Raw genomic sequence first — 12,417 nt, 5'->3', positions numbered from 1 at the left:
TGTAACCCCACAAAGATGGAAAATTCTAGCGGGATAATGCACCATGTAATCAATCCTAAGTTGTCTAGAATTGGTTCAAGAAGCATTCTGGAGAGTTCAGAAGAATGGTATGGCCACCACGTTAGCCTGACATGAACCCAATCGAGCATTTATAGGACATGGTGGAGAGGTCCACTCGCACCCAAGATCCTGCACCTACAAATATCAGGGAGTTGTGAGAAGCTATTCAGACTGCATGGGTCAACATCTCTTCTGTCCACTTGTGGAATCTTTGCCATGTCGAGATGCTGCTCTTCGTCTGGCTAGAGGGGTCCTACACGATACTAGGCATCTATCCCATAACTTCTGCCACATTAGTGTGCATGTAACAGATATTATTGTGTGTGTGTATGTACATGTGCATCCAAACATTGTGAAGGTGACCAATTCCTCATATGAAGGAACATTTACAGTTTCTTATATAGCGCAGCATATTCCGTTGGGCACATTAGAGAAGATCAGTCACAATCTGCATGATGGTAATAACACATGATAATGTATGATAGGTGTGACATGTAGCTGTATAACTACTGTTAACAGAAATTGAGAATTGAAGCACACTTATCTAGGGATAGTAATTAACACAAGTAACCTCAGTTACAGTGTGACCATCAATACTTACTGTCCCCTTCCTCTGCCATTTCCTCTTCATTACCACTAATCCCAGATGCCTCCATTTCATCCTCCTCTATGGCAGGGGTGTATGGGACTTCCTCCTCCATTTGCGCAGCTTTTTTTTTCTTGCGCCTGCTGTTGCGCTCTTTTTCCTAGAAGAAATGAGTTCATCATAAGACAAGCCGGCTGCTTACAGAGAAACCAGGGTACACTTTCTTTTCATCAAGTGTTTTAAATAGTCAGTGGATAAAAACACATTAAGAAAAATCTATTTAGCCTAAAGTTAGACAACAAGAACTGCCATGCACACTACACATCTTTATAGAGGGCATACATACCACAAATACCTATTATTGCAAACCACTTTATTTCATTCTTAAATATCTCTGGACAGACAGAAGTTGGGAAAAACTTCACTTTTTATATATTGTAGCGAATGGGGGGGGGGGGGGGGGGGGAGAGATATCTTGGCAGCACCCATAAGGATACCCTTCTCGCATCCAACCTCGTAGAATAGAAGGAAAAATAGAGGAATGTCTCAGGCGCTGGTGGAGGTTATAGCAACAATCTTCGTTACAACCTGATAAATTTGTATGTGACACAGAACGGTGACTAGACTAAAATGAGAGCTATATTCTGGGACTGTCCTGATAATTGTCTCAGCTTCAACCAATACAATGATCAACCTTTTACTCACACTGAATGACCAAGAGAGTGTCAGGAAGTATAAATGTAGATACTTTTTTTTTATTAATTAAATGGCATACAAGTACTGTCCTTGGTAAACTAATTACATAACATTTTTCTCCAGTACAGACAATAAATGCTTATAATAAACTTAAAATAAAACACCAAATTAATTTAAGACCATATAAAGCATAGAATAAAAGGTAAGTTTCTCGCTTAGGTTGTGACGCGTTTCACAGAATTCAGTAATTTCCTCAGGCAATGAAGTTCTACATGTACATATACTCAGGATAAGCCAAAGAGTAGCTCATGTTAGAGCTGCTGGTAGTGTCTATAGGCAAATACTTTTCTAAGGAGTAACTAGTGCAAAGGTGTTAGTTGCTGCCACTTATATACTTATATAGCAGATTGTATAAATTCACCAGGTGGTGAACATTTCTAGGTTACACAAAATGGCAACCTAGACATATGTGTAGCTTTTCATTTACAGATACAGGTCAGGGTTCCTCAAGACTGTTTTGTTGGTTGCTTTATTCTTGAAAGATCATGCATATTCTCATAATCTCTTCTGAGTATAGTCATAGTGGACTAGCAAGGGACACTGCAATAAACAGACCATTAACATCCACTCACCCCGATTCAGAGACCTAATCTATGTCCAATTAAACAACGCATGGTGGTGATCAACTGAATAGGTCACACTGGGCCCCGTTAGTACAGTCAGTCAACACACTGGCAGATCACAGTCATGGCAATTTATGAACCAACCAACTATGCAAAATAAAACTATTCTATAAAACTTCACACTGGCTGACCCTATCACTGCATATATACAGTATCTAAGGGGAAGTTAAAGAGTCAACATATTTGAGAGAGGAGGAGAGATTTTTAGCACTAATCAGACCAAGGTAAAACTTATCTTACAGTAATAAAGCAGACTTTCCTGATGCTTCAATTTAAAATGTTTGAATTAACTTTATCTACCAAGGTCAGTTCACCTACACACAATGTTCGATGTGGCCTGTAAAGAGTGTTTCAGCAATTTGGCAGCTGGGTAGCGTCGTATTGGAATCACTTGCCTGTGATAATAGCTGCTCCGGATGTGTTCTATTTATATCATGTTGCATTACAAGCAGACTGGCCCTAAAAGCATTTGAAATACTTCCATTCGGGGACTGGAAAACTGCATAAAGATGCACAACATAATTCTGTTCAGAGTTAGACGGTAATGAACGCCCTGACTATCCTAGTTATCGGAAAACCGCTTCTCATTTATTTATTTTGTTTTTACCAAATTAAATTCAGAAGAGTTGGAAATATTCACTCAGCTTGCATTTTAATTGCTTTTTTGTTGTCTGAAGAGAAACCGGAAAACAAATAGTCCGGGAGAACAGCCATAAGATGCTGGAGCACAATGGTTACTATGTCAAAAGCCTCCTTCACCTATTCCAGCCACACTCTGATGAGTAACCTTAATGAAAAACACAGTCGCTTATAAACGGGAAAATATATCCCCCTTCCCCACTGCAAATCATAAGTTTATTAGAAGTCAACAAGCCAAACGCTTTTATACAAGTCATTAAATACAAATGGATTGTTGATACATATAATAAAAATTCACAGTGGTACTTTAAATCAATATTCACCCCCACAATTAAAAAAAGTTAGTTTGCACAGTGTCTATCAAATCTATCAAAATAATGCATCAATGAGGTCAATCCACATTTATTAACATAAACAAATTAAAAATTATAAAACAATGATAAACATAGTTGCTCCATTAATATAGCTTTATGTCTAGCGAACAATAGGAGGAGTCTGGCAATATACACATCTGTCCTCACTCTCCTATGCTGCAGTTGCGTCAAATAGCCCCTCTGAGTGTGCCTGGTTCCGTGAGACTCTGCTAGTGCCTAGCATCTTTTTTGCTCCTCGTTTTGCCCAAAATGTACAATTTACAATGTGATGCAACTAGGATGCATTAGGAGACTGTGCGGATTAATTTGATACGCGACACTTGTATATCAGCATACGAAGTGCTATGATGCAGTGGCCACAGCTTTTTTCCACACCAAGTTCTGTTTACAGTCTCAGTCACACACAGACAGACCAATGTCACGTATTAATTAATCAGCACAGTCTGCTGGTGCGTGCTAGTCACATTGTATTTCAACTTAGGTGCATGTTTGCCAAAAAAAAGACGGCAGACGCTAGCAGAGTTGCATGGGACCTGGCGGCTTACTCAAATCAGGCATATCACACTGCATGGCGTATTGAGGGTAGATGAGTGAGGACACGTGTATATTCTGAGCACTGTAATGGATGTTAAATCCAGAAACCGCCAGCTCCCTCTTATAGGTAAGTGTTCCAAAGAGGTGTTATGTAGATCTACGATCCCCTCAAAATAATGGAAAACATATCCAAAAATACATATACAGTCAGGTGCACAAATATTGGGACATTGACAGAATTTTCATATTTTGGCCTCTATTCACCACCACAATGGCTTTGAAATGAAACAAACAAGATGTGCTTTAACTGCAGACTTTCAGATTTAATTTGAGGGTAATTACATCCAAATCAGGTGAATGGTGTAGGAATTACAACGGTTTCTATATGTGCCTCCCACTTTTTAAGGGGCCAAAAGTAATGGGACAAACTAAACAATCCTAAATCTAACTTTCACTTTTTAATACTTTGTTGCAAATCCTTTGCAGGCAATTACAGCCAGAAGTCTGTAACGCATAGACATTACCAGACGCTGGGTTTCATCCCTAGTGATTCTCTGCCAGGCCTCTACTGCAAATGTCTTCAGTTCCTGCTTGTTCTTGGGACATTTTCCCTTCAGTTTTGTCTTCATCAAGTGAAATGCATGCTCAATCGGATTCAGGTCAGGGGATTGACTTGGCCATTGCATAACATTCCACTTTTTAGCCAAAAAAAACTCTTTGGTTGCTTTTGCAGTATGCTTCAGGTCATTGTTCATCTGCACTGTGAAGCGCCGTCCAATGAGTTCTGAAGCATTTGACTGAATATGAGCATATAATATTGCCCGAAACAGTTCAGAATTCATTCTGCTGCTTTTGTCAGCAGTCACATCATCAATAAATACAAGGGAACTAGTTCTATTGGCAGCCAACATGCCCACGCCATGACACTACCACCACCATGCTTCACTGATGAGGTGGTATGTTTTGGATCATGAGCAGTTCCTTTCCTTCTCCATACTCTTCTCTTCCCATCACTCTGGTACAAGTTGATCTATGTCTCATCTGTCCATAGGATGTTGTTCCAGAACTGTAATGGCTTTTTTAGATGTTGTTTGGCAAACTCTAATCTGGTCTTCCTGTTTTTGTGGCTCACCAATGGTTTACATCTTGTGGTGAACCCTCTATAGTCACTCTTGTGAAGTCTTCTCTTGATTGTTGACTTTGACACATATACACCTACCTCCTGGAGAATGTTCTTGATTTGGCCAACTGTTGTGAAGGGGTTTTTCTTCACCAGGGAAATAATTATTCTGTCATCCACCACAGTTGTTTTCCGTGGTCTTCCGGGTCTTTTGGTGTTGCTGAGCTCTCCGATGCGTTCTTTCTTTTTAAGAATGTTCCAAACAGTTGATTTGGCCACACCTAATGTTTTTGCTATCTCTCTGATGGGTTTGTTTTGATTTTTCAGCCTAATGATGGCTTGCTTCACTGATAGTGACAGCTCTTTGGATCTCATATTGAGAGTCGACAGCAACTGATTCCAAATGCAAATGTCACACCTAGAATCAACTCCAGACCTTTTACCTGCTTAATTGATAATGAAATAATGAGGGACTAGCCCACACCTGTCCATGACATAGCTTTTGAGTTGATAGTCCCATTACTTTTGGCCCCTTAAAAAGTGGGAGGCACATATAGAAATCGTTGTAATTCCTACACCGTTCACCTGATTTGGATGTAATTACCCTCAAATTAAATCTGAAAGTCTGCAGTTAAAGCACATCTTGTTTGTTTCATTTCAAAGCCATTGTGGTGGTGAATAGAGGCCAAAATATGAAAATTCTGTCAATGTCCCAATATTTATGCACCTGACTGTATATCAAGGCATCTTTTGAATAGGAGAATTGAAGCCCAGATCTTACTGCTGTAGAAATTAGCTTAATAAATACAAAAAACCTCCTGCTCAGCTGTAAGGAAGTCAAATAACCTTGAGCCCATGATGGGGATAGAACAGGGCAACAAATAAGCAAATATATTTCCTTTTAGACGTTACCAGAAAGAGAGAGAGAGATTGAGGAGCCCGATTTCACCAGTGGAGCCAGGAATGTTTCTTTGTAGTTTCAGCAGTTCAGTCACAAAAGTGACTATGGTATATCACTTATGTGTAATAACAAGCTGATAAAACTGACACGTTTCTCCACTAAAAGGCTATACAGTTACATCAGATATTTTGATGAAACTGCATAACTTAACAGACTGACCTAATTTATATATGAATTTCATAGATCGCTATTACTTATCATTATTATTATTTACAAGTGAGCTCTTTTCTTTTCTGGTTAGTAATCGGCAATTTCTCATCAGAAGCTGTGTTCTCTGCTGTAGGCAGTTTTTGATATATTTTTTATTTCAGCTTCTGGTTTTGGACAATGAAAATATATACATATATACATACACATACATATATATATATATATATATATATATATACACATACATACATATATGTGTGTGTGTGTGTCCTTTCTCATCTTCCCTCAGTACGCCATGCAGAGCGATATGCCTGGCGTGAGTGAACCTGCCACACAACTGCTAGGGTCGGGCATTTTTATTTGCTGAATACGCGTCTATCAAAATGCGATTCAACTAGGACACACAATCAGACTGTGCTGATTAATTTGATGTGCAACACTTGTATATCTGTGTGTGCCCGAGTCTGTATATGAAGCACAACACAACTTGGAATGAAAAAAGCAGCAGCTGCTACATTCTAGTACTTCGTATACAGATTCAGAGATCAGGTGCCACTCAGGTACACAAGTGTCACATTAATCAGCACAGCCTGCTGGTGTGTACTAGTCACATCTCAATGCATTTTCGGTAAAAAAGACGAATGGCGCTAGCAGTGCCTGTGCGCAGAGAGGGGCTTTTTAGCACGACTGCAGCAAAGATGTATAGGGGCACATCTGTAGATAGAGAGATAGATAGATAGATAGATAGATAGATAGAGATAGAGTGGGTCTTCAGTATTAATCCACCTTTTCAAAACAGGAAATGCAGTAGGTCTTCAAAATAAAATCGGCACTTAAAAATGATAATGCATTTACTTTTGTTTTCTTGATTTTCTAGTTCAGTGGTTCTCAAACTCGGTCCTCAGGACCCCACACAGTTCACATTTTGTAGGTCACCCAACAGGTGAACAGGTGTAGTCATTACTCACTGACACATTTTAAAAGATCCACTGGTGGAGATAATTATTTTTCACCTGTGATTTTGTCAGGAGACCTGGAAAACATGCACTGTTTGGGGTCCTGACGAACGAGTTTGAGAACCTGTGTGCTAGTTTGAATGAAATGCATAAAATGTGTAGAAGTAATGTGGTAGCCCACAAAACATACCATTTTAAAAAGTAGGCAACCTAACACATATGAGGGCACCTATTTAGACAGGATGGAGGTGATCTGGGTATTAGACTTCCTATCTCTGGACTTTTTAAAGCTTCCTTAACATAGGGTGTTATTGTCTGATCAGCATCTGACAATAACTACCAAGGGTGTATATTACTTGAAAGAGGAACTCCTCTCATTCAAAAGAGAGTCTCCATACATGTGTAGAGGCCAGGATGTGGGAGATTTCCCTCTCCAACCCCATAGCCCTACAAGTATTTCTGCAGTGCAGGATGGTACGGTCTAGTGACAACAAGACACTAATGCCCCTTTTTCAAACAAGGGTGCTCTTGATTTTTATGAGATCACCCCACCACACTTCACTACATAAGGGACAAATAATTCTTCACATAGGATAGTAGAGACCAACATTGTAACATATATCGTACTTGATACTGAGCAAGTACGATCTACTGATAAAAGTGGTCCCTGGCTACCTACACCAGGAGTATTCAACAGGGTTGGGTACGGCATCCCCCCACTCAGAAGCCCAATGGTCGAAATGCAGACAGCGGAATTCAGATGGTGAAAATGCCAGCAATTCTCTGTTCGCATTCCAAGGCTATCCTTTTACCCACCCCTCTCACAGCCTAACCCTAGGCGGCCCCCATGCAGTCTAACCCACCCATTTGCCAGCCTGACACTAACCCTCCCGCAGCCTAACTCTAATGCTGGCCATACACTAGCGCGACTTCGGGCCGATTGCCTGATTCTCGATGCGTCGTACGATTATTCATGTCGAAATCGTGTAGCATTTAGGTAGGATACGATCCGATGCGCGCTTCCGTCGCTCTTAAAACGTATCGTATGATCAGATGTGCAGCCCATCATATCTATCGTAATCGTTTGCAGATCGTGTGTAATACTTATCACTTGAAGCTGTCGGCATTTTCATCCGTCGGGATAGTGGTATGCCGACTACTTTCCATTCAATATGAGGCCCTCTAGCTGGAACTACACATCCCAGCAAGCCTTGCCACAATTTAGTATTCCCTAATAGCAACACCGTGGCAGGGCATGCTGGGATGTATAGTTCCACAACAGCTGTAGGGCCGCATGTTGTACACCCCTGACCTACACATTTTGGAGGCAGCCATTTTATGGGCTGAAATGCACTATTACATGACTAAATTAAATACATGAGAATGTAGCTTACTGTAAACATTATGCCTCACAGAGGACATTAGATGCTAGCAAATTAATATTGGTTTAGACTGCTGCTACCTTGTGCAGGTGATGGGTAACATTAACTTTCATGTGGTGATAATTGCAGTGCCATGCTGAAAAATGGGTTTGGTCTCATGTGAATTTAGTAGTTTAAATGATGATGGTGGTGCCAGTGCTTTAAGAACAGGTTTCATTTTCACTGCATTCTAGATAGCATATTCATATTTTATGAAGGACAACTTTAATGTATCCATAGCAGCATTAACTACAGAAGTTATATTATCACATGCATGTGACAAGAGAACAGGCTAACACTCCCTATAAGCCTATCTGCAGTACTCATTTATTACTGTACATGGGGAAAAATATATAATTAATAGTATCTATAATATATTTGTTAAAGCCTGACTGTGCACAAGCAACCAGCAGACAGTGGGTTTGAGACTTGAAAGAATCTCTATACTCTGTGTGCTTGGTTAAATAATTTTGCTGGCACAATCATAGACCGTCTGTGCTTATTTTTCAAGAGATGGAAAAGTACAACAGAGGGAAAAAATAAAGGGGAAGATTCAAGTGTGTTAACTGACATTAACAAGGGAAAATAAATGGAAGTTTATAAAGCACCATGGGAATCTGCTGTTTTTGGTCCGTTCAAACATAAGACCGTAATTATAGCCACATTTGGTAAAAGTTCTTACTACTCAAAGAAACACACTGGTAACAGAAAAGAACAAGCATGCAAAACATTTTATGTCTGCCACCAATAAAAACTGAGCATCTTGAGCCAACATACAGGAGTCACAGATTGCAATATTAATATACAGGGTTAGACAAAATAATGTCAGCACCAAACAATACAAGCATATTTAGGATTTATGTACAAAGGCAAACACTGAGTGAAGAGCAAAAACTTTCCACTGTCCTCCATATATGCTCCATCTCTGTCACTATGGGCCTGATTCAGAAATGCACGCAATGCCGATGTGATTATCGGTAATCTGTGCATGCGTCTGAGTCGCTCTGCACATATAGAAACTTTTTTTTTCGTTGTTGCTCGCAGTGAGATTTATTCGCAAAGCGTTTGACAGACAGGGCACCATTCGTGGGACGCAAAAATGCAAGCGTGTTGCGACAATTTTCTGGTCATGTCTCAGCCTGCCATCCTGTACGCAGGAAACATGGCTCTGGTGTCTCAGTTCCCGCGGCCATTCTGTGTGTCCATAGGGTTACTCAGAAGATTGATTATCTACTGATCAGCATCCGATGCTGCGTCTGTGTACACAGTCCCTTGAATTAGTGAAGCTGCCAAAGGGCATCTCAATGAAAATCCCAGTGGCTAGGAAATTTGCATATTTTTGCAAATCCGCTGCATACAAATTTAGCATACATCAGTGAATCAGGCCCTCTGTGCGATTATGGGCCGAATTCAGAGATGTATGGAAACCCAATGCACAGGAGCCGCACTTCGCATGTGCAGATCTGGGGCTGTGACGTCGCTCACAGTGTCCCAAATGAGGCAGCAGGATTGCCATGCTGCTGGCGTATTAGGGCGACGAGAGGCAGCGTCCCATAAAAAGGGAACATGTTGGCTTGGACGCAGCTTCACTGGCTTTAGCAACGTGAATTTTTCTCGGCCATCCTAAGTAACCCAAATGTCAGATGACAGACGTTCACGTAGATGATCGGATGCTGCATCCTCAGATGCAGCAGAGAAACAGACAGGAGGCATCTATTTACAGAAGACGCCTCCTATGGCTTTAGCATATTATCACACAGCTGTGCGATATTTGTCCATCTCTGAATCAGGCCCTATATGCATGGGGAAAGGAGATCCCAGATGTGGTAGAGCTAGGATGCACACACATGGTAATGAGATGAAACATCATCATGCTGCACGTGTGCAGCGCTCTCCCTCCAATTCACCAAAATCCTCCGCCACCACTGAGATAACAGAGTTCAGCTCTACCCCATTTCTGAGAACAGCTACTATTTTCTGCAATATGGAGCCACTCTCATCATCATCTTAAATCCTCATTTGAACAATATTAAAACACGTTTTAAACATATCTGCAAGACAGAGAAGATACTGCCCACACCACAACAGATTCAAGTAGGTGATTTCTGGTTTCTCCAAACCTGCCCAAATCAACATAAAGTCCATTCAGGCCATATACATTCTTTGGCTGTTCAGAACTTCAGGTTTGTGTACACTGGCCATAGTTCTAATGGTTTCTGTAGGCCATAAACATCTGCTTAGTAACACACAGGAGACACCATTTTATTTTACACTCTGTTACACAATGCATTCACTTCTGTGGCTTTCCGAAAATTATATAAATACAGCTGTGACTGACAAGTCTTAGTTCCTTACCATCTTCAATTTGTGCTGCTGTAAGATGCCATCTAAGTTCTGCCTCTTCTTGTAGTTGAAGTAGAAGTTCTTGCACTGGGACACTGTTTTGGAGCCCACCATTCTCGCAATGGCAGACCAATTGCGGCCATATTCAAACAGACCTAAGTAAAAGAGATTTGTAAGGTTAATCATTGAAGAGGATGAAGCAGAGCGAGATGAAGCATTACAAATGTCATTGTTAAATCCCAGACCTTGGATGTGAGCCTGCTGATATGAAGAGTGAATGCTCACCCTTTGTCTCTGGAGTACCAGCTCAATCAGTCATTAGCTTGACAAGTTCATGGTAAATGCAGGACACAGAGGGGAAATTAACTCCTCACACTCAGATACCAATTGCCAAACCATTTTTTTTGTTTTTTAAATTACAGACTCTTCAGTTATAACTTGTAAATCTAGTGCAGCACTTGTGTTTCTTCAACAAAATACATTTACATTTTTTCATAAAAAAACAGAGAATGTGGGGGTTATCTATATTTGTAGACCATTTATTTTATTTTATTACCAGTTATTTATATAGCGCACACATATTACGCAACGCTTTACAGAGAGAATATTTGGCCATTCACATCAGTCCCTGCCCCAGTGGAGCTTACAATCTATAGTCCCTACAATGTTATGCATGAACAAACCATAAAAGATAATACAATTGTTAGGTACTATTGTCTCAACTGTCTACACAGAGCATGTTACACAATTTTTAGGGGCATTTCTAAACCTCTCACTTTTCTGATTCCTTATTAGGCTGACCCCTGGATCAGTCTGCTTTTGTCTACTTGAATTAACAATCTTTGAGGGCTCAATATTGCACCTGTCCAGTAGCTTCAATCATAATGTCAGTTGAAAAAAAATAACATTTAGTGATCATTCTAGCTTCTCGATCAGGCAGTACAGCCATCAAGAAGTAGGGCATATTAGCACGTACCGAACGAGAGCCTATGCTTGAAAAGGGGACGTGGCATCTCAGGGGAGGGGTATGGCCTCGTAGTACAACCCCCTTCCCCCTTTACATCATCCTAGGGGGCGTGCACATCGCCCACGGAGATGCTGGGCTGCCCCCAAGCACTCCCCATCTATTCACCCTCTTCTGACTACTCTCCCCCATCTTTAGCCAGGCTGTGTTCAGCGGGGCGCCTCCATAACAAAGGGAGCATTTTAGCCTTTTGAAATCGGGCAGGGCATAGCCTCATCTTAGCGGGAACAGTAATATTTATATTCATTCTGAGTTTATAATAGTAATGAAATCAACAGAGAGGTAATTTATATGCCCATCATCGGTTGTCGCAGTCGTCTGTGTCATCTAAGGGTAGGAACCGACGGAACGACATCACGGTTCGCCCATTCTCACTGAATAATAAAGCACGCGACATATAGTTCAGTGGCCACATCCAGAAGCATGGTGTTGTACACGATATCTTATACGACCCACGGGGCGCGCAATCAGGCCTACACACTGTGCTGTCGTGCCGATATGGCTCTAGTGTGTACCCACCCTAACCTTAAGGACACCCTCAAATAATTAACACAATATTCTCAGATAAGAGTAGATTATGGTAAAAGCAGAGCATTTATTTTTCCCTTCAGGTATACAGCCATGTACACGTTTACACTTTTATCACAGATTGAAAAAGTTTACATTATTTCAAGCATATTTATTCAGACATGATGGCATCATGATGGGAAATTAAAATGTGTGCACAGACAAACGGCAAAACAAGCCCTACAGAACCTCTCCTAGTTACTTTCTCTATAATAAGAACGCTGTGCCTGTCTGCTTTGCTTATTCCAAGTTGGCAAAAAATATTACTGAACTGATTTTCATGAAAACCGCATCATTCTGCAG

General features: G+C 40.8%; 1 protein-coding gene across 14 annotated transcripts in view; it reads right to left on the bottom strand.

The window, feature by feature from the left end:
* The window catches only part of NCOR2 (nuclear receptor corepressor 2), a 535,580-nt gene that overhangs the window by 99,956 nt on the left and 423,207 nt on the right, over window positions 1–12,417 (bottom strand). For all 14 annotated transcript variants that reach the window (XM_088482142.1, XM_088482138.1, XM_088482137.1 and 11 more), the window contains 2 exons: window positions 10,536–10,678; window positions 662–806 (listed from right to left, as the gene is read on the bottom strand). In XM_088482142.1, coding sequence (XP_088338268.1) covers window positions 662–806; window positions 10,536–10,678 — 288 coding nt within the window. The remainder of the gene's footprint in view (window positions 1–661; window positions 807–10,535; window positions 10,679–12,417) is intronic.

The sequence above is a fragment of the Taudactylus pleione genome, unplaced genomic scaffold (genome assembly GCF_031769625.1).
Source record: "Taudactylus pleione unplaced genomic scaffold, aTauple2 ptg000282l, whole genome shotgun sequence".
Taxonomy (NCBI): Eukaryota; Metazoa; Chordata; class Amphibia; order Anura; family Myobatrachidae; genus Taudactylus; species Taudactylus pleione.
The sequence above is the reverse complement of the archived record's forward strand: the minus strand, read 5'-3'. Positions and strand labels throughout refer to the sequence as shown.